Here is a 23,322-nt window from a genome sequence, read left to right as displayed (position 1 = left end):
ACCATAGTCACCAAGAAAACAATTGGTAACACACTACGCCGTGAAGGACTGAAGGTCCACTTGCTCAAGAAAGTACAGGACGGCTGAAGTTTGCCAATGAACATCTGAATGATTCAGAGGAGAACTGGGTGAAAGTGTTGTGGTCAGATGAGACCAAAATCGAGGTCTTTGGTATCAACTCAACTAGCCTAGTTTGGAGGAGGAGGAATGCTGCTTATGATCCTCAGGCCTCGTACACACGATAGGATAGCCAGAGGACAATGGTCTGAAGGACCGTTGTCTTAGGTAACCTATGAGGCTGACTGATGATCCGTCGTGCGTACACACCATCAGTTAAAAAAACGATCGTGTCAGAACGCGGTGACGTAAAACACAACGACGTGCTGAAAAAAACGAAATTCAATGCTTCCAAGCATGCGTCGACTTGATTCTGAGCATGCACGGGTTTTTAACCGATGCTTTTGCATACTAACGATCGGTTTTGACCTATCGGTTACCAGTCCATAGGTTACATTTTAAAGTTCTCATTTTTTTAACCTAAGGTTAAATAACCTATGGGGCCTACACACGATCAGTTTGGACTGATGAAAACGGTCCTTCAGACTGATGTCCTCTGACTATCCTATCAGAACACCATCTCCACCATCAAACATGGAGATGGAAACATTGGGCCAGATCCACAGCCAGCCAGCGCAACGTAAATTTTTCCATTTAAGTTACACTGCCGCAAAGTTGGCAAGTTAGGTGCCGATCCACAAAGCACTTACCTGGAAATTTGCGGCGGTGTAACTTAAATCCGTCCGGCGCCAATTCAAATGGGCGAGTCCCATTTAAATTAGGCGCGCTCCCGCGCCGGACGTACTGCGCATGCTCTGTCGGGTAAATTACCCGATGTGCATTGCGCTAACAGACGTCGCTCCGACGTCATTTGCTTAGACGGTAACGTAAATGGCGTCCAGCGCCATTCACGGACGTCTTACGCAAACGACGTAGAGTTTGAATTTTCGACGCGGGAACGACGGCCATACTTAATAGGGCTTAGTCAAATAGGACTCAGCCCTATTTTTACACGGCGTAACTCGACGTAAACGACGTAGAATTAGCGCGACGGGCCCGTCGGAACGTTCGTGGATCGCCGTAAGTGTTCATTTGCATATTCTAGGCTGGCCGCAATGGCCTCGCCACCTAGCGGCCGGCCTAGAATTGCATCCTTAAGATCCGACAGTGTAATTCAATTACACATGTCGGATCTTCTGTCTATCTCTTGGAAACTGATTCTGTGGATCAGTTCCAAAGATAGAAACAGGGATACGACGGCGTATCAGTAGATACGCCGTCGTATCTCTTTTGTGGATTACCCCCATTAAGCTTTGTGTGTGTTTTTCTGCTAAGGGGACAGGACAACTTCACTGCATCAAAGGGATGATGGACAAGCCATGTGCCCTCAAATCTTGGATGAGAACCTCCTTCCCTCAGCTAGGGCATTGAAAATGGGCCTTGAATGGATATTCCAGCATGACAATGATCCAAAACACACAGCCAAGGCAACAAAAGGAGTGGCTCTAGAAGAACATTAAGGCTCTGGAGTGACCTAGCCAGTCCCCAGACCTTAATCCCATAGAAAATATGTGGAGAGAGCCGAAGGTTCGAGTTACCAAACGTCAGCCTCAAAACCTTAATGGCTTGGAGAGGATCTGCAAAGAGGAGTGGGACAAAATCCCTCCTGAGATGTGTGCAAACCTGGTGGCCAACTACAAGAAACGTCTGACCTCTGTGATTGCCAACAAGGGTTTTGCCACCAAGTACTAAGTCATGTTTTGCGAATGGGGTCAAATACTTATTTCAATCAATAAAATGCAAATCAATTTATAACTTTTTAGAAATGTGTTTTTATGGATAGTTTTGGTGTTTATCTGTCTCTCACTGTTAAAATAAACCTACCATTAAAATTATAGACTGATCATTATCTGCAATAAATTGGCTCCAGAACCTGTGTAATTCATATGTGTTCGGGTTTAAAGGGATGAGGTGGCAACCCTATACAGCAGTCTATGAATAGGGCTAAGCCACAGTTAAAATGTCATTGGAGTAAGAGCCATAGGTAAAATTGATCACAAGATGGACCTTTCCTTACCTTGAAACTGATCTGCTATGGTGTTGTGAAGATCGGCAAAAACGTTAAACGTTGGCACTTGGAGTCCAGCGACATTTGCTTTCCAGGGGCTGGGAATGGGTACGGGCAGATTGAGGGCTCGGTAGTACAGAGTGAGCTGCATTATAAGAAATAGGAAACATTCATCAAAATTTCATGCGAATATAAAAACAGCCTTTAGATCAGTCATCCTTTCAAATTCATTAAAATTTTATTTTTAAATACCGCTGATATAATCTCCTAAAATTTTACAAAAAAGTGGAACTAAACTGTATCTGAGCACCATAAACGGAAAAAATTATTTAATTTGTTTTTACTATTCAAAACAAACTCCCATCCATCCATGTCTCCATGCTTTGTTTTGTTGAGAAATCACTTTCTGTCTTAGTTGCTGGTGCAGATTTTCCCCCACTTCCTGTCTGGTGAAACCATTGTCAGCAGGACAGGAAGTTAGAGTCAATCTCTCACCCTTGTTAGCAGGACAGGAAGTAAGGTTCAATCTCTCACTGTCGCCAGCAGGACAGGAAGTCAGGGTCAGTCTCTCAACCTTGTTAGCAGGACAGGAAGTCAGGTTCAATCTCTCACTGTTGTTAGCAGGACAGAAAGTCAGGGTCAATCTGTCACCCTTGTTAGCAGAACAGGAAGTGAGGGTCAATCTCTCCCTGTTGCCAACAGGACAGGAAGTTAGGGTCAATCTCTCACCCTTGTCAGCAGGACAGGAAGTGAGGGTCAATCTATCCACGTTGTCAGCAGAACAGGAAGTCAGGTTCAATCTCTCACCCTTGCTAGCAGGACAGCAAGTTAGGGTCAATCTCTCACCATTGTCAGCAGGACAGGAAGTGAGGGTCAATCTCTCACCCTTGTTAGCAGGACAGCAAGTGAGGGTCAATCTATCACCCTTGTTAGCAGAACAGGAAGTGAGGGTCAATCTGTCACCCTTGTTAGCAGAACAGGAAGTGAGGGTCAATGTCTCCCTGTTGCCAGCAGGACAGAAAGTCAGGGTCAATCTATCCCCGTTGTCAGCAGAACAGGAAGTCAGATTCAATCTCTCACCCTTGTTAGCAGGACAGCAAGTGAGGGTCAATCTGTCACCCTTGTTAGCAGGACAGGAAGTGAGGGTCAATCTCTCCCTGTTGCCAGCAGGACAGGAAGTTAGGGTCAATCTCTCACCCTTGTTAGCAGGACAGGAAGTGAGGGTCAATCTATCCCCGTTGTCAGCAGGACAGGAAGTGAAGGTCAATCTCTCACCCTTGTTAGCAGGACAGGAAGTGAGGGTCAATCTCTCTAACATAGAAAACCCAACTAGAAATGTATGCTTTAGTCCACATACACTTTTGGGGTCTATTTAGAAAAAACATCTGGTGCAGGAATGTCAGAAGCATTCGTGCAAGTTAGTGCAACGATAGGTCCTGTATAAGAGATTAATGCCTGTATTGTCAGCTCTACCTAGTTGCTGAAATGCTATATAGCAGTGGTCTCCAAACTGTGGCCAACCGCTTGCTTTTATCTGGTCCCTGAGGCACTATTCCACCAACTGACACCAATGATGGGGCACCATTCCCCCTACTGACACCATCAACGGGGCACTATTTTTCCATTGATAGCAAGGACGGGGCACTATTTCTCCCATTAAAACCAAAAAAGAGCGCTTTTCCTCCCACTGAGACCAACGATGGGGCACTATTCCTCCTACTCACACCAATGAGGGGGCACTACTCCTCCCACTGACACCAATGATGGGGCACTACTCCTCCCACTGACACCAATGATGGGGCACTACTCCTCCCACTGACACCAATGATGGGGCACTACTCCTCCCACTAACACCAATGATGGGGCACTACTCCTCCCACTGACACCAAAAACGGGGCACTATTCTTCCGTTGATACCAACAATGGGGCAGTATATTTCTCTCATTGAAACCAATGATGGGGCACTGATGTTGGGACAGTTTCTACTCTCAATGGCCACAGTCAGGCCCCCCTAAAGCGTGAAGGACAATAAACTGGCCCTTTGCTTAGAAAGTTTGGAGACCCCTGCTATATAGTTTTCTCATTGTGGTATTTCTTTTGGACCACTAGATGGCACTAGAAAAAAGGGGGTGGGGCATTTCTTTCAACTTGTACTAATGCCTAAGGCATTAGTGCAAGAAATGTTTCAGAAATAGACCCTTTAAGTAAAATGAATATATATGTTTCTTGCTACACATACAATAGATTTCCCTTAAGGAAGACTGTTAGTGTCACACATAGGGGCCAGGTTGCTGTATATTTGATAAGCTATGGCCACCATTGTTACATTACATCTCAAATTCCTTTATCCAAAAGACAAGAGCAATAGAAACAGGCGAACGAATGCGTCTCTTACCCGTGGCACTCTGATCACAAGATTTGCAAGTCTGGGGTTAATGAGAGAAACAATGAAGGTCGCTTGTCTTGATGGGTTCTTCTGAGATTTTTCGTTGAATCCTTGGTAGTAGGCAACTCCGGGTACAAACCCTGAGGCTCTGAAATAGTAGAGTTTATTTTATATTATATACAATATTGTCTGTTTTTGCATTATATTATACAGAAACTAGAACTAATAAAGCTGAGAAGGAGATCAACAATGAAACCTCCTATGTTAATGTAAAGATAGGTTTCCTTTAACCACTTGCCGTCGCCGCACCGTCGAAATACGTCCACAAGGTGGCTCTGCTGGGCGAGAGCACGTAATATGACGTCCTCTCTCCCAGCCGCCACTAGGGGCGCGCGCGCGCCCCCCGCTCGCCCCCGACTCCCGTGCGTGTGCCTGGCGGGCGCGATCGCCGCCGGGCACACGCGATCGCTCGGTACAGAGCGGGGAACGGGAGCTGTGTGTGTAAACACACAGCTCTCGGTCCTGTCAGCAGGGGAAATGCTGATCTTCTGTTCATACAATGTATGAACAGAAGATCAGTGTTTCCCCTAGTGAGGCCACCCCCCCCCCACAGTAAGAACACACCCAGGCATACTTAACCCCTTCCCCGCCCCCTAGTGTTAACCCCTTCACTGCCAGTGGCATTTTTATAGTAATCCAATGCATTTTTATAGCACTGATCGATATAAAAATGCCAATGGTCCCAAAAATGTGTCAAAAATGTCCAAAGTGTCCGCCATAATGTCGCAGTACCGAAAAAAAAAATCGCTGATCGCCGACATTACTAGTAAAAAAAATATAATAAAAATGACATAAAACTACCCCCTATTTTGTAAACGCTATAACTTTTGCGCAAACCAATCAATAAACGCTTATTGCGATTTTTTTTACGAAAAATATGTAGAAGAAAACGTATCGGCCTAAACTGAGGAAAAAAAATGTTTTTTTATATATTTTTGGGGGATATTTATTATAGCAAAATGTAAAAAATATTCATTTTTTTCAAAATTGTCGCTCTATTTTTGTTTATAGCGCAAAAACTAAAAACCGCAGAGGTGATCAAATACCACCAAAAGAAAGCTCTATTTGTGGGAAAAAAAGGACGCCAATTTTGTTTGGGAGCCACGTCGCACGACCGCGCAATTGTCTGTTAAAGCGACAGAGTCCCGAATCGCAAAAAGTACTCTGGTCTTTGGGCAGCAATATGGTCCGGGGGGTAAGTGGTTAAAGTGTCTGTAAACCCTTATATATAACAAGTGAAGTGACAGGCTTCATATGATACATAGAGATTAAACAAATCCTCCTACAGAAATTGTACCTGTTTATCTCCAGTCTTCTCTTCTTTACAGCTATTCGAAGTACATAATTTATACAGTTTATCTGAGCTTTCAGGCCCCGTACACACGACAGAGGAACTCGACGTGCTTGGCACGTCGAGTTCCTCGTCGAGTTTTGGGATGAAGCCGCCGAGGAGCTCGGCGGGCCGGCTTCTCCCATAGAAGAACGAGGACAACGAGAAAATAGAGAACATGTTCTCTATTTTCTCGTCGAGTTCCTCGGCGGCTCCATCGAGCCAAAACTGTACAGACGACAGAGTTTCTCGGCAGAATCCGGGTTTTGACCGAGTTTCTCGGTGAATTCTGCCGAGAAACTCTGTCGTGTGTACGAGGCCTCAGAAAGCAAGAGGCGAGAAGCTGAAAGTACACTCTGTACAACTCAGCAAAGAGAATTCTGAGAGCTGATTGGAGGGAAGGGACACACCCCTCTTCACACAGCACACAGGAACAGAGCTGAGGCTGATCATCACAGGCTCCCCTGTCACCTTTTTACCTCTTGGTGTCAGGAAAACTTGTCAGAAGTGACTCATGCTGATAGCAGGGGAATGAGGTAGCAGACAGAAATGACATTTAGTGCTCTGGATTGAGACAAGTACACACTAAAGTGCAGTGGTCTGCAAACTGCAGACCTTTGCTTGTCTTTACCTGGCCCTTGGGGGACTATTCCTACCACTGACATTAATAATGGGACATAATTCCTGTCACTAACACCAACAGTGGGGCACTATTTGTCCCATTGCCACCAATGATGGGGCACTATTCCTCCCACTGACACCAATGATGGAGGGCTATTCCTTCCAATGGTGGGGAATTTTCCACCCAATGACACCAACGATGGAGGACTATTCGGCCCACTAACACCAATAATGGGGCACTATTCCTCCCACTGAAACCAACGATGGAGCACAATCCCTACCACTGACGCCAACAATGAGGAACTATTCCTCCCACTGACACCAACAATGAGGAACTATTCCTCCCACTGACACCAACAATGAGGAACTATTCCTCCCACTGACACCAACGATGAAGCACTATTCCTCCCACTGACACCAACAATGAGGAACTATTCCTCCCACTGAGATCAATGATGGGGCACTATTCCTCCCACTGACACCAAAAATGAGGGACTATTCCTCCCACTGACACCAACAATGAGGGACTATTCCTCCCACTGACACCAACAATGAGGGACTATTCCTCCCACTGACACCAACAATGAGGGACTATTCCTCCCACTGACACCAACAATGAGGGACTATTTCTCCCACTGACACCAACAATGAGGGACTATTCCTCCCACTAACACCAACAATGAGGAACTATTCCTCCCACTGACACCAATGATGGAGGACTATTCCTCCCACTGACACCAATGATAGAGGACTATTCCTCCCACTGACACCAACAATGAGGAACTATTCCTCCCACTGAGATCAATGATAGGGCACTATTCCTCCCACTGACACCAACAATGAGGGACTATTCCTTCCACTGACACCAACAATGAGGGACTATTCCTCCCACTGACACCAATGATGGAGGACTATTTCGCCCACTAAAACCAACGATGTGATGCTAGAATAATGGGCATTGTTACTGGTGCCAGGACATCTCCTACACCCACTAGCCGCATACCAGCCCCTTTAAAGTCTAAAGGATAGTCAACTGGCCCTTTGTTTAGAAAGTTTGGCGATCCCTGCTATAGAGGGCTATGCTTTGTTCATATTTCATGTCTGAGGTTTACAATCTCTTTAAGATGATCGTTGTAGTGTTGTAATAATGAAATATCGATGATTTTTTGTTCGGATTGTAGCCAAAAATAGTATGTATCTAAATCTTACTGTTGTCCATAGGATCTCAGTTTAGATGGGACTCTAGGCCAGGCAATCTTCGCCAACAATGCAGGCTGCACGCCAAGATATCCAAGCTGAGCGGAGGCAATGAGTTTGTATTGCTGACAGTTCACACCCCATTTCACTGTAGCCTGGATCACAAAGAGATAAGCAGAATTCAGTTTTTTTGCATCATTATTTTGAGGCACAATGTACCGCATTTATAACGCGCACTTTTTTCCCCTTAAAAACAGGGGGAAATCGTGGATGCGCTTTATACGCCGATCCCCTGTCTCTGAGCGCCGCCGCTAACATATACCGAGCGCAGTACATTCGGGTACACTCGGCTAGGCTCGGCCACGCTTGGCTCCACTCGCGGTCACGCCCTGCGAGAGGAGCCGAGCATAGCCGAGTGTACTGCGCTCGGTATATGTCGGCGGCGGCGCTCGGAGACAGCGCGGGAGAAGCGGGGAGGACACCACGGAGGCCGAAGACAGACGCCGGACCGGACAAGGCCGCCGATGGACGCCGGGCAAGACACCGAAGAGGGACATTTAAACTGTAAGTAATTTTTTTTTTAGGAAATTTACCTCCTAGAACTGGGTGCGCGCTATACGCCAGTGCGCGCTATACCCAGATAAATACGGTACTTTATGGTCTGCAAAAGCCATTATTTATTTTTTATTTTATTTTTTTACATTTTTTTTATGAGCTTTGGTGAGATATCAGGGGTCTAAACAGGGGAAATCTGGGCCACACAGGATGATTAGGGTGTGCCCAGGCACACCTGGCACACCCTGTATGCACACCTATGAGTAGAACCATTGCTCCAGTAATCTCCACTAGCTTCTGGGTCCTGAGCTAAGCGGGTGCCCTGCTACTTTCTGAACACAGGTCAGCTGTTCGGTACAGGTGCCACTTAGACAATGCATTGCATTTCCTCAATTAATGCGCATCATTTTCTGATTGGACAAGGTGGAGAGCGTGACTTTACCGCCCCGCCTCTCCATCTTGATCAATCAGAAAATGCCTTGCATTAATTAAGAAAAGAAAATCATTCTCTAAATGGCTCCCTTGCTGAGCAGCTGACCTCCTAACCAAGTAGTCTCAGTAACTGGCGCTCAGTAAGAGACTTGGTCAGACACACCCCTTCTCTGGGTCAAACACAAATCTGAGTGAGGACACTTGTGGTGTGATGAGGGGTGTGGCTGCTACTCAGTTATGCCAGTAAAGAGCACTGGAGCGGGAACAGGGGTAGCATTTTCACTGTAAAACACATTATTTCAGTAAAGCCTTGTGGGCAGGACGAAACGTGTCAGGGCATAGAAAGGGAGGAACCTAGACTAAGGAAAACAGTTTGAATGAAGCACATGTTTTTTTCACGAGTGTGCCATCTTTTAAACTTGATACTATACAGTGGGCTTGGGTGCGAACAACAGATGCCGGCACACGGATGCAGTGGATCACCGGAGCTGTCGCTTCGGCACTTGGAGCAGCACGCTATGCTTGTCTAATAGGGTTTTACTTCAGTTCAGTTTACTTCAGTCTAAATCTGTTTGGCCCCTTTTACACGGGCCGTCTGACCAGGTCCACCTGTCAGTTTTTCAGGTGCGCCTGATCGGACCCTGCATTATCCCCTATGTCCTGCATTATCCTCTATGGTTAGCAGGCATGGTAACCACTAAGGGCCTGATCCACAAAGAGCGGCCGTAACTTAAATTTTCCTATTTAAGTTACACCGCCGCAAAATCTCTACCTAAGTGCCCGATCCACAAAGCACTTACCTAGAAATTTTGAGCGGTGTAACTTAAATCCATCCGGCGCAAGGCGTTCCTAATCTAATGGGGCGAGTCCCATTTAAATTAGGCGTGCTCCCGCGCCGGACGTACTGCGCTTGCTCCCGACGCGATGTTCCCGACGTGCATTGCGCGGTTTTAAGTTCTATCCATAGATAGAAACAGGGATACGACGGCGTATCAGTAGATACGCCGGCGTATCCCTTTTGTGGATCAGGCCCTAAGCCACCATACTACTGGTATAAATAGGACCAGTATATTCGACGCTCCTCTATCATGATCTGGCTGAAACCTGTCATAAGCTTAGTAAGGCCAACTTGCTTAGTAAGGCCAACTTGCTTAGTTAGGCCAATGTTAACCTGTTATGATCCATAAAGCTAAAAATAATTCTAGTAAAATGACATCTTTACCTGGGCTTTATGCACGCTTTCCAAGCCTGCCTTGATACAAATTCTCCAGCGGCTTTCTTTATTGATGTCCACCACGAAGACCTGGACCTGGGGCTTGTATGAGTGATAGTTACTGTACACAATGATTTGGTAACCTTGCTTGGTGTTGTCCGCTCTGATTGACTGAATGGTCATAACCCAGTTGACAGACCTAAATTTATCATTTTTGGCCTAAAAAAAAAAACAAGGTATAATATTAGTTACATATTTCATGGGTTAGTTCAAGTTTTTTGGCTCCATTCACACTTGCGCAACTCCATGCGACTTTGATACGACTTTACACTCTCTGGACCTAAGCTGCATCTAAGTAGTGTGGGCACATTTTCAAAATTGCTGTGACTTTAAGTTGCACTGATCTGAACGGCTGCCATTGAAAAGTATGGGCTGCGACTTCTCGTGTCCAAAGTCACATGACAAGTCGCACAACTGTGAATGGGGCCTTAGTCTGTAGATTTCCCCAAGTAGATATCTAATACACACCTCACAAATTTTTGAGATGAGCAAGGACACTTTAGTTCAAAGTTTGTAGACAAATAGCTGGATTCAGGTAGATTGCCGCATCTTTCAGGCGGCGATACGCTACGCCGCCGTAAGTCAGAGAGGCAAGTGCTGTATTCACAAAGCACTTGCCTCCTAAGTTACGGCGGCGTAGCGTAAATGGGGCCGGCGTAAGCGCGCCTAATTCAAATGAGGATGAGGGGGGCGTGTTTTATGTAATTGGGTGGTGACCCAACGTGATTGACGTTTTCTACAAACGGCGCATGCGCCGTCCGTGTACATATCCCAGTGTGCATTGCTCCAAAGTACCCTGCAAGGACGTATTGGTTTCGACGTGAAGGTAAATGACGTCCAGCCCCATTCACGGACGACTTACGCAAACGACATACATTTTTCAAATTTCGGCGCGGGAACGACGGCCATACTTAACATTGACTAGGCCAACTATTTGTTCGACTAACTTTACGCCAGGAATCGCCTTACGTAAACCGCGTACCTTTACTGCGACGGGCAAGCGTACGTTCGTGAATCGGTGTATCTAGTCATTTGCATATTCTACGCCAAACTCAACGGAAGCGCCACCTAGCGGCCAGCATAAATATGCACCCTAAGATACGACGGCGTAGGAGACTTACGCCGCTCGTATCTTAGCCTAATTTAAGCGTATCTGGTTTCCAGAATACGCTTAAATTTGCGACGGCGTAGATTCAGAGTTACAACGGCGTATCTACTGATACGCCGGCGTAACTTTCTGTGAATCTACCTAAAAGAACACACAGCTGACCCCCCCCCCCGACGTTATGTCTAATGCTAAGAATAAATTGGCAAAAAAAACGGTTGGTAAAACCCACAGATGTATTTCTTTCACCACTACTTTTCCTCTACAATGGCTTTCAACAAAAAAAAAACTGATGCAATTATTTAAAGGTTGGAGGAAAGGTTTGGGGACAATTTTCTAAAACTGGTGCATAGTAACCAATCAGCTTCTAACTTTAGCTTGTTCAATTAAGCTTTGACAATAAAACCTGGAAGCTGATTGGTTTCCGATGCACAGCTGTACCAGATTCTGTGTTCACCAGTTTTAGTAAATCCCCACCACAACAACAAAAATATGTTGGGCAGTGGGTACCTGCACCCTTACTAATGATGCCACATCCCTGAGGTCAATACAGGCCCATGAAATAATGGATGGGATTTTACTGGCACCAAGACACTATAGCAGGGGTGGCCAACCAGTGGCCCGGGAGCCACATATGGCCCGTGGAGCCCTCTGATGTGGCCCGCGACCTCCTGCTCTGGAATAATAGGTTGGCAAGCCCAGATCGCAGGTTGCCAACCCACCATACTGCAGCATTAGTGTTGTGAATGAAGCTGGTGGTAGAGGAAGAAAGCAGCTGCGGAGCAGAGCCCCATAAGCCAATGATTTCTCGACAGCGCTGGCTTTTGCCACAGCTGGAGACTATGGCAAAGTTCAGCTAAGCCGCAGGATAGACACAGGTACACTATGCTGCACACGCGTTGTGGGTAAACCGCAGCGCATCAGTGTAAAAGCAGTCTTAGGCCCTTTTTTACACGATCAGCCCAACCAAATGGGACCCTCAATTCACCTCTACAGATCGACAGATGTTCGTTCACGCCCGCCTACCTCTAATCCGAAAAACAAAAGGGAATTCGTCCCCTTCCATCTGGGCAGATCAGAGGACCTATAGAGTAGCCGTGACCTGTTATCCGCCTGCTCCGCTCATTGTGGCCCGCCACTGGTTACCAAGTTGCTTAAGTGGCCCTCGCTCTTCAAAAGCACTATAGTAACCATATAAAGTAAGAGAAGTTTATTGTACATCATGATTAAAAATGGATACAAACATTTTAAACATAGAGGTCCCTCATGACAGTAGATCACATACAAGTAAGTCACATATATGGATATGTGAATACCCCAAAGAACCACATAAGTGGAAGTCTGAAAATGCACCCCGCAGTGTTTCAACATTTTATTGTCTTCTTCAGGAGGTATTGCAAAAAGGGTAGACTCTACAAAAACAACATATTAACAAATAATATGGGATGTGTATATACACCATTGTCAACCAAAAGTACTGAAAAATAGGGGTGTTCTATATTATGTTTACGATATCTGAGTGGTTTATATCCTATTTATTGATTATATGTTTCTCTTAGTGGCAATTTGTCCCTTGAACTCTACTCTCTCTCTCTTCTGAGGTCTGTGTTCCCTGGGTTCCTGGGGCTGGTTGGCCTCTGTTATCAACATTGTATGTTTATTGATGTTTTTTGTAGTATCTACCCTATTTGCAAAAGCCCTGAAGAAGACAATTCAATGTTGAAACGCGTTGGGTCACATTTTCAGACATCCATTTATGTGTTTTTTTTAGGGTATACATGTATCCATATGGGTGACTTACTTGTATGTGATCTACTGCCATGAGGGACCTCTATGTTTTTAATTTTTGTATCTGTTTTTAATCATGATGTACAATAAACTTCTCTTACTTTATATGGTTGCTATAGTCTCTTGGTGCCAGTAAGATCCCATTCATTATTTCACGTACCTTTAACAAAGCCCCCCCCCCCCCCCCATAGTGTACTATGACATTGTTGGTGGTAGCATGGTGTGGCATGGTTTATGTAGAGTTCTATCAGACCTCAAAAAGAGTGGCAACTAAAGGAATAGTTGGGAGCTACTCCAACATGCCGTGTGTGGCAAGGCCTGACTGAGACCAAATATAAAAAGGGAAAAAACATGCCTAGACTGATATTTGTGGCAACCCACAACCAAATGAGTATTTAATATAGAAGAAGAAGGACACAGGACAACGCTAACCATTCAGGTGAGTGGCACGGCTGCCATATTGATAGTTCTGTCCTGGTCAGAAGTAATACATTTATCTACTTACATGCGCATGTTTTCCGGAAGATTGACTGCTGCTGCTGCTACTGCTGCTGCTACTACTGCTGCTACTACTGCTGCTGCTGCTGCTTTTGCTTCTTCTGTTGTTGCGTCTGGACTGAGTTGAGTGGACTTGGCCAGATGCTGTCTTTATATTCTAATTTAGAGAAGTTGTACCATTAGGAGACATCATAGCATTATAAAGACAACGTAACATCAGAAGCTGTTGTGCAGTACAAAAACATTTCAGTATTGTTGCTGACCAACCGGCCAACTATGAACATTCGGATTGCGAGTAACGCGGTTAACGAGCGTTTCGCAATACGAGCACTGTATTTAGAAAAATCCTGACTCAGTTTGTGAGTATTGTCTCGCAAAACGAACAGGATTCAAGTCAAAGCGGTGTGCAATACCGCTTTTGGCCTGAGGTGAGGGGGCACCGGAGCCCGAGCAGCGCCGAATGGCGCTGATCGGCGCCGTTCGAAAAATCTCAGAAATACTTTGTTCTAGAGCCTTTATGAGGTTTTCCGAGTTCAGCAGAGGTGTCCTCTGCCCTTTCCGACTGTTTCCGAGGCTCTCCAGCGCCCCCCCTTCACCTCTGGCTATATGCAGTATTGCTTGCCATTGAAGTCAATGCGGAACAAATTATTTTCATTTCCATTGACTTCAATGTGGAAACTCGCTTTGATATGCAAGTGCTTTGGATTACGAGCATTCTCCTGGAACGGATTATACTCGTAATCCAAGGTTCCACTGTATTAATATATACATTTATTTATTTTAGATCCTCATCCGATTTTATTCAATAGATGTTGAGGCAGACCATGCTAGGTCACTTGGTGAAGGAGAAAGCTAATTGGGAGGTCAAATGCTCATATTCGCCAGCACACCACAGATCGTCAATTACGTCCAAATATGTGCATTTAATCAGTGATGTTTCCAGTTCCAGTTGGTTGTTGCTACAGCACCCAATACTCCCAAAGCCTTATCCAGGAAAGTGTGTGATGGGAGTATTGATACTACTGATAATTTGGAGGGTCTGTGTAATCTCATCCTCATGATCAATGCTTTTGCGGTAAGAAGAAGCAGTGCATGTCCCCAGGTATCTGTTTGAACATCAACTATACTTTCTGGTCTTTCACCAAAGATGAAATTTCTAATTCAAAAACTGAGCATACCTATAATTTAATCTCAAGCTCCCTACAGACTTTAATGCCCCGTAAAAAAAGCTGCACCGCTTACGCCGCAGACATGCCTAAAGGCTTCCTGGTGAACAGGAGTAAAAAGTCCCTACCGGTGTCTTACCAAGTGCGGGATGAAGACAGAACGCAGGCTGACAACCTCCTTCATGGGTGGTATATGCCAGTTCCATGTCCCACTGGAGGCTCTCCACTCCCGCCCAGCCTCGACCAAGCCCCCCTACAGCCCCTGACCACCCCCTGCTGGCCAGTTGGGGAACCTGAAGTCAGTCCAGGTGGTATCCAGCCTGACCGGCCCGGTAAGCAGCAAGTACCTGGAGCGGAGCTTCAGCCTGGGATCAGTGTTAATTTTGTCCACTAAAATATTTTCGTCGACTAAATTAACACTATTTTAGTCTACTAAAATGCGATTAAACTAAAACAATTACTAAAATTCCAACTAAAATGGCATTTTAGTCAAAAGACTATGGCTAAAACGAAATCGAAAATTGATCACTACTCTGCTGGTTATTTCTAAATCGGCAACACAATTCCATCCAGAGCCTATAACAATAGCACAATAAAGTTTAAACAGGTATTGCATTATTGCACTACTGCATAAGGATAAGTAGGGAGCATCTACTAAGCTGCTGAAAGAGAAAAAATTAAGAAAAAGGCTTCTTATATTTTTTTTTTGTATTTTAATGTTGCACTTCTGTTTGTCAAAAAGCAATATTTTTGTTTGCTTATGGAACTTGGTTTTATATATAAAGATGTTCTATATCACAGCGGCTAAATCTGTGTCTGTAGTGCATGTTCACACCTTAAGGCTGGATTCACACCTATGCAGTTTTAGTGCTTTTTGCATTTTGCAGATTTGGACTACAGTCCATTTAACATGGTTTCCTATGGAATACGTTCTGTAGTGCAAATCTGCAAAATCCAAAAAGCACTAAAAATGCATAGGTGTGAATCCAGCCTAATACCAGAAATAATATGTTATTCGATTTTTACTCCAAGAGTATATACAGTAATTCGTTTGGAAATTCTAATTTAGTTGACTAAAATAACTGGAGATTTTGTTTGACTAAAATATAACTAAAACAATTCAGATGATTACAATACGTCTAAATACTAAAATGGCATTTTAGTCAAAAGACTATAACTAAAAATTAAAGTAAAAATGAACACTGCTTGGGTTGGAGCTCAGTAGGAGCCAGGGAAGGTAGAGAATGGGAGGGAGCCAAGTCGCTGCACCATGGGCCTCTGGGTTGTACTTTCCCCCTGGGCCACAATTTGCCAGTCAGCCCCCGAGTCAACTCTAAAAGCCCATACACTAGATCGGACTTTCCGACAACAATGGTCCAACGGATGTGTTTTATCGGACAATCCAACCTTCTGTATACTCCATCGGACAGTTGTTATTGGAATTTCCGCCAACAAATGTTCGCTGTGCATGCTCTGAAATTTTCCGACAACAAATGTTTTACGTCGGATCATCCGATCGTGTGTACAGAAATCCATCGGACTAAAATCCAAAGTACAAACACACATGCGCAAAACCAATGCTAAACATCAGACAACAATAGCAAAAGTTGCCCAAAGGGTGGCAGTACAGGGCTGAAAAACCACGTGATTTGGTTAAAGTTGGCTGAAAAAGTTCTGCATACCAAGTTCACGGCCAACGCCCTCCGGACAAAAATCCACGGAAAAGTCAGATGGAAGTCCGATCGTGTGTATGAGGCTTTGGAGTAGTAGTAATCTCATCTACAAATTGGATATCATTAAAGCGGAAGTAAACCCATCGTTGTAACACTTAAAAAAACTGTTAACATTCCCGGCATGCCGGGAATGCTAACTGCACATTGGTTGTGCTCTCAACCAAACTGTCAAACCATCCAATGGCTGGTGTCATAACTGATCACATGTGCAGCTTCGTGGCAGTTGAAGATTATACAAAGGCCAAGATGGCAGCTTCCTTGGCTGAAAAAGATAGGAGGGTTTACTTCCACTTTAAGCTCTCTACAGGTTTTGAAACCTTATGAGTCAACTTGTAAGGTGGAAAATTCTTAATGGTTCTGAACTAAATGGCATTCAAGCTTGTGGATATACCTACAGTTATCTTTAGTCCAAAAACACACGTGCTCCACAAAAATACCAGTGATGCTTCTAAACTTCATTGCAGAATGGTTATCTTGTAGATATTAGTTTCATATTTTTTGTTAACCAATAGATTTTTTTTAATTAGGACTGAGTTGCTTGCTCCAATGAATGACCAAATGACCAGAGGACCCCCACACAAGACTAATAATTGGGCCTCTTATTCCACTTCTATCCTAGTGAAAGCATTTATTCACTGTGCATTGGTTAACAACTAGGACAATGGAAGCCTTTGTTTATTTGTCTCTTTTAGTGGGAGGAGGTCGTAGCGTCCATCTGACCCATAGATGGGCCACTAAGTTCTAAAGGGCCCTTGTCTGCACAAATAGTATGTCCTACTTTGGGTGGCTCCATACCTAACCCTCCAACGTTCTCAACCCAGCTTTGTGATTGATCATTGCAGAATACGACATTCAGATGAGGGTCGTTTATATCATTTATATCTGTGGCTGGAAGAAAACCGACTCAGGCCTCGTACACACGACCGAGTTTCTCGGCAAAAAACAGCAAGAAGCTTGCTGGGTTTTTTTTTTTGCCGAGGAAACCGGTCGTGTGTACACTTTTCAACGAGGAAACCGCCGAGGATCTCGTCGGGCCAAAAAGAAAGCATGTCTTCTTTTTCCTCGACGGGAATGGGAAAATTTGGCTCGCCGAGATCCTCGGCGGCTTCACAAGGAACTCGACGAGCAAAACGATGTGTTTCGCCCGTCAAGTTCCTCAGACATGTGTACGAGGCTTCAAACTAACCTAGCTCTGCAAGGCAAGAATGCTAACCAGTCTGCTACCCAGAGTAACCTAGAGTAGATTATCACGGAATATAATGAATGAGCCCTTACCTTACCATGAGGTCTTCTAAAACGCAGCTGATAAAGTTTCACCTTTAAAAAAAATATGTATTATTAGAATATAATTAAAAGCATTTTCTTTTGTTTTGGACAGAGTGGAGAGGGGTCAGAACACCTGTCAGGTTTTCACTGCCGTCTCTACCCCCGGTGGGGAGATTCACCCTCTCTATTCTGTTTATGTAGATTTGTAAAAATTTCAATACCTAAACTTCAACTTCAAATTAAATATTTGCCAATAATGTGGCAGTCATATGGGGTATAATTTATTTAAATCTTTGTTACTAGTAGTATTATCATTAAATATCTTTATGCACATTCAGCCCCGCAGCTACATCACCTCATCTGCAGATATTACCCAAATCGTCCTCTCCGCTCCTCCAAAGACTTTTTAGCTCCCTTGATACCTCCTCCCTTGCTCACCTCACCAGGACTTCTTCAGAGCCTCTCCCATCCTATGGATCTCTCTTCCGAAGTATGTCCGGTCAGCCCCTACCCTGTCCACCTTCAGGTGATCCCTGAAAACTCACTTATTCAGGGAAGCCTACCCGACCTTCACTTAAGAACTGTACCCAAGTCACCTCCATCGGATCACCCCCCGCAGCTATTACCTTTTGTACTACCTTCCTGTCCCTGTAGATTGTAAGCTCCATGAGCAGGGCCCTCCCTTCCCTTCTGCATTGAAGTGTATTGTAATTTTACTGTCCCTCCCCTCTACATTGTAGAGCTCTGCGTAAACTGTTGGCGCTATATAAGGCTGGGTTCACACATGGGGGTTTGGTGCATCCCGATTCACCGATTTCAGGTGCAAATCAGGTCTGTTTTTTTGCCTGAATTCGCACCTGAATTGGAACCAAAGACGGACATGACCTTTTCCAAATGTGGACAGCGGCCACCCCAGGGCTGTGTGTACTGGCTCCATTGAGAGTCAGTCACACTCTGTCGGCCCCCCGAGCCCCCGTTATATTTACCTCAGGCCCGAATGTCAGTGGGCGTGATCCTGCGTCGCTCTCTCCACTACTTCTCGGCTCTTCATTGGATAGATTGATAGCAGCGCAACCATTGGCTCCCGCTGCTGTCAATCAAATCCAATGACAGGGGCGCCGGGGTGTGGGGCTGAGTCATATACTCTGCGGCTATGGATGCCGACTGTATGACACGGGAGCGTGCCTGCAAGGTAACCCCCTCGGGAGAGAGCTTCCCAGAGGAAGTTATCTATTGTGGGGAGGAGCCGCGAGAGCCGCCATGGGACCGCAGAACAGGAGGATCGGTGCACTCTGTGCACAATGAACTGCACAGTGGAGGTAAATATAACAAGTTTGTTATTTAAAAATAAAAAGTGAACCTTTAGTGTAACTTTAATGAACATACTATAGCTAGTAGTTTTTTCAGGGGTAGGGGTCGAGGCAATATAAGCGGACCTTGCATTTTACTGAGGATTGTCCCTATGTCTCAGTATTGGGGCCTGAGCAGCCAATCTCTACGCACCAATGCTGTCACGTCGGAGGAAGGGTAATCAGTTCCATGCTTGCCCATACCCAGTTTCTTTTCTCCTAGTGGCTTAACAGAGTAGGGGAGATCAAAGGAAAGGTGCTATTGGGGGACCAAGCATTAATAGGTAGAAAAGGTCACAAATTGTATAAAATATATGATGCTATTATTACCTGTTCGCTGGAATAACTGCCATTGTCTTCATCATTGGTCTCACCGTTGGCCAAGTTGGATCGCTGCCACTTCTTTCTTGAGTTCTTGTTTTGCTGGCGAGAGTGCTGCTGATTATTTTGATGTTGCTGTGAGTGCCTTCCGCCCCTTCTGCTTTGGCTGGAGCTGCTACTACTGCTGCTGCTGCTGCTGCTTGGGCTAGAGCTGCTGCTGCTACTACTACTGCTGCTCTGCTTGCTCTGTCCATGTCCATGTCCTTTTTGTCCTTTGTGTCCTTTTTGTCCTTTATGTTTACTGCCACTGCTACTGCTGCTGCTACTGCTGTTGCTGTTGCTATTGCTGCTGCTGCTGCTGCTGCTGCTGCTGCTACTGCTGCTGCTGCTGCTGCTACTGCTGCTTGGCTGGCGGTTTTGTTGGTGTGCGTTGTGTCGCTTTTGCTCTTTGGATTTTCTTTTGCCATTGTGTTGCCTGGAATGCTTAGTTCTGCTTGAGGAAGAAGAGGAGCTGCTGCTGGACTGTTTCTTTCCGCCCCCTCCGTGATGGTTCTTTCTTTGCTTTCTTTTACGTGACATGGTTATATTTGTCGCCTGGTATGTGATAACAAATACACATATTGATTACCAAAGTATCCCAGATTTCTAATAGCTCCTAACAGCACCAGATCAGGGTGCCTGTGCAGTAAGTTAATGGGGAAGAACAACATTTAACCTGAAAACCCAGGGATCAATATGTTATTATTCTGGTGACCAAGTGTGTATGTGTGGCATTGATCAGGTGCCCTATGTTTAATGCCGCGTACACACGATAATTTTTCGGGTTGTAAAAACTAAGTTTTTCAGGCTCTAGAAAAAACGAAGTTCATCAACTTCATCATTAAAACGGCATTGCCTACACACGATCATGAAAAAAAAAATGCTCGAGCAAAGCGCGGTGACGTACAACACGTACGACGGCACTATAAAGGGGAAGTTCCATTCGGATGGCGCCACCCTTGGGGCTGCTTTAGCTGATTCCGTGGTAGTAAAAGACGATTTGCGCTTTTCTGTCTGTTACAGCGTGATGAATGTGCTTATTCCATTACGAACGGTAGTTTTACCAGAACGAGCGCTCCCGTCTCATAACTTGCTTCTGAGCATGGGCGTTTTTTTCACGTCGTTAAAGCCCACACACGACCATTTTTTACAACCCGAAAAACGACATTGTTTAAAACGTCGTGAAAAAATAGAGCATGGTCGAAAAAAAATGTTGCCGTTTTTCAGAACCCGAAAAATGCTCTGAAGCCCACACACGATCATTTTAAATTTACAATCCGAAAAATGATCGTGTGTACGCAGCATAAGTGTCGTATTAATCAGGAAAATTACGTTTCAGTGTTGTGTTTTTCAGGGACCCCAAGTTTCAGTGTACTGGGTAAACATTCTGCAAAGTCTGCTGCAAGTTCTGGTTCATTTATTTTGTGCAATAGTCCTCCCACCACAGGGGTCACTGTGGCTGAATTTTCATGCTGTAGACTTGCAGAGCTCTTGCTGTAGACTCACCACTGCAACTTTGCTCTTGCTAGAGACTTGCCAAGCAAATTTGCTACAAATTGGAAAAGTGTAAGAACTTGTGCTTCAAATGCTCTGCAAGTGTACAACTTGCCAGTGAAAATGTGCAGTAAGTTAACAGACTTATAATTCAACACTGCCGCAAACTTAAGGCAAGTTATCCTTGCTACCTGGGGTGTAGTTGTGTCTCAAGCTCACTGTCCGCAGGGGAAAAGTACTCACACGGAAAGTGGTTGATGCAGCAATTTATAATAATGTAGTACTGTTGAGAGAGAACGACAAACTATGCAGACACGGTAACACCGGATCGAAACACTTACATTAACCAGGCAAGAAGAAAATATGGCCACTATAGACGCCTGACAGCATCCATCAGAGGAGGAAGCGGTTGGATGGTAGACTGGCAATGGCCCCTGAGTAAGGAAAGGCTACTGCTCGAGATAGACCAACAGTCCTCCACAGGAAGCTGAGCCTATACTAATCCAGTTGTAACTAACCAGCAGGGGATCTGTGCCCGACCTACCCACTACTCAGAATGTGCGCCAACCCGAAGGGGACAGTGCTATTTATAAGCACTGCCCACATCAAAGATGGCTACCAAATCAGTCAGAGCAGCAGCGTCCAATTAGACAGCTGCTCCCCTGATGACACCCCAAGATGTCTAAGATGTCTCGGAGGAACCTGGTTTCCCCTTTGTCATTCACCCTCCCTGTACAGCAACCACTTAACAGCGCCACCCTTGCAGAGAGGCTAAACTAAACCTGCCTACATGGGGCCCCAAGTTTCAATGTGGAATTATAATGGATAACCAAGTTTCAGGGTAGAATTATTTGGAGTACCCAAATTTCAATGGGGCATTATACTGGGTACTCAAGTTTCAGTGTGGCATTGTTCTGAATACCCAAGTGTCACACGATATTGGCTGTAATGGCTGTTACTCTGTTGTATTGCAAATTATATCCTGTATCATAGAGCTGTCAAATTTTAATGGCACTCAATGTGTGTCTACCATCAAGGTTACTTTTTTTTATGCAGCTCCCTACCGTTTCCTACAAAACACGGAACGCATTAGAGCAGTGGTCTCCAAATTGCGTCCTGAGGGCCGAATGTGACCCTTTGCTTGCCTTTATCTGGCCCTTGGAGCACTATGCCTCCCAATGATACGAGACACTATTCTGCCATCTGACACCAACAATGGAGCACCATTTCTCCCACTGACACCACTAATGGGGTACTATTCCTCCCTATGATACCAGCAATGGGGCACTATTCCTCCCCCTAATACCGGATGTTTACTACCACTGATGCCAGGAACATTTTCACTCCCGCTGGCCAAAGTCCGGCCCTTCAAGAGTCTGAAGGACAATAAACCGGCCCTTTGTTTAGAATGTTTGGAGACCCCTGCATTAGAGTTTACTGTTCCTCCCTCTATTAACTGTCATTGCTAAACATGCCTACAGAACAAGCACTGGCAGTTTAAAGTAGAAGGTTAGACCCTGTACCAAATGTGTCCGATAACAGAGAAGTTCATTTGTGATATCGGTGCTGGGGCCCTCTGCCATCTACATGAGAAGCCTGCTATGAGGCCATGATAACAGCCAAAATAGTATAAACTGCCATAATCAGGTCTTAGAAAGGATTAGCACACCCATGTAATCACATGGAGGGTTGCCCACCTATAACAGCCTACAATATAATTACCTTACGAAATAAATCCAGAAGTCTTACCTTATTTTGATCAATGCCAAGGATGGTCATCAGCTTTGACAGGGCTACGGATTCTTCAATGTGACCTCCCTCTTTCTCCTGCATATCAGCCAGGGCTATTACCTTAGAGGCAGCTTTGGGTCCAGCAGTGATCTCCAGTACCAGTTTCTCAATGTCTCCTTCCTTGTTACCTTTCACTGAAATCAATCACGATTTTAGATACTCAAACCACATAAGGGTCAAGATATACATTTCTCTATGAAAGGTAGCTTACAAGGGCTTAATTAGGATCATATGAGGGCAGTGTGGTAGAACAGGATTGCACAAGTGCTTCGTAAAGCACCTCCAGGAGCAAGCATTTGCATCGGCTCTAGTAATGTTAGCTGTATAGATATTAGTAATATAACATAGTTTCCAACTGTCCCGGATTTTGAGGGACTGTCCCTGATTTGGAACAATGTCCCTCTTTCCCTCATTCCTCCTCATTTGTCCCTCATTTTGGTCTGATCTATATAGTTGCTGGTATACACTATTTGAGGTTGTAAGTTTTTGTATAGATCATGGGCCGGATTCAGCAAGAATTTACGCCGGCGTATCTATAGATACGCCGCGTAAATTCAAACCTGCGACGGCGTATCTTCTTTCTGTATTCAGAAAGCAAGATACGCCAAAATTAGGCTAAGATCCGACTGGCGTAAGTCTCTTACGCCGTCGTATCTTAGGGTGCATATTTACGCTGGCCGCTAGGTGGCGCTTCCGTCGTTTTCGGCGTAGAATATGCAAATGACCTAGATATGCCGATTCACAAACGTACGTGCGCCCGGCGGAATTTTTTTACGTCGTTTGCATAAGGCTT

At 45.0% G+C, this 23,322-nt stretch overlaps 1 protein-coding gene across 1 annotated transcript in view; it reads right to left on the bottom strand.

Annotated features, from left to right (window-relative positions):
• Positions 1–23,322, bottom strand: part of LOC120945972 (vitellogenin-A2-like) — a 67,504-nt gene that overhangs the window by 11,814 nt on the left and 32,368 nt on the right. The window contains exons 22-29 of the mRNA XM_040360579.1: positions 22,488–22,663; positions 19,215–19,799; positions 17,545–17,586; positions 13,378–13,527; positions 9,929–10,138; positions 7,732–7,874; positions 4,521–4,659; positions 2,135–2,270 (exon numbers count right to left, since the gene is read on the bottom strand). Of these exons, the coding sequence (XP_040216513.1) occupies positions 2,135–2,270; positions 4,521–4,659; positions 7,732–7,874; positions 9,929–10,138; positions 13,378–13,527; positions 17,545–17,586; positions 19,215–19,799; positions 22,488–22,663 (1,581 nt within the window). The remainder of the gene's footprint in view (positions 1–2,134; positions 2,271–4,520; positions 4,660–7,731; positions 7,875–9,928; positions 10,139–13,377; positions 13,528–17,544; positions 17,587–19,214; positions 19,800–22,487; positions 22,664–23,322) is intronic.

The sequence above is a fragment of the Rana temporaria genome, chromosome 7 (genome assembly GCF_905171775.1).
Source record: "Rana temporaria chromosome 7, aRanTem1.1, whole genome shotgun sequence".
Taxonomy (NCBI): domain Eukaryota; kingdom Metazoa; phylum Chordata; class Amphibia; order Anura; family Ranidae; genus Rana; species Rana temporaria.
The sequence above is the reverse complement of the archived record's forward strand: the minus strand, read 5'-3'. Positions and strand labels throughout refer to the sequence as shown.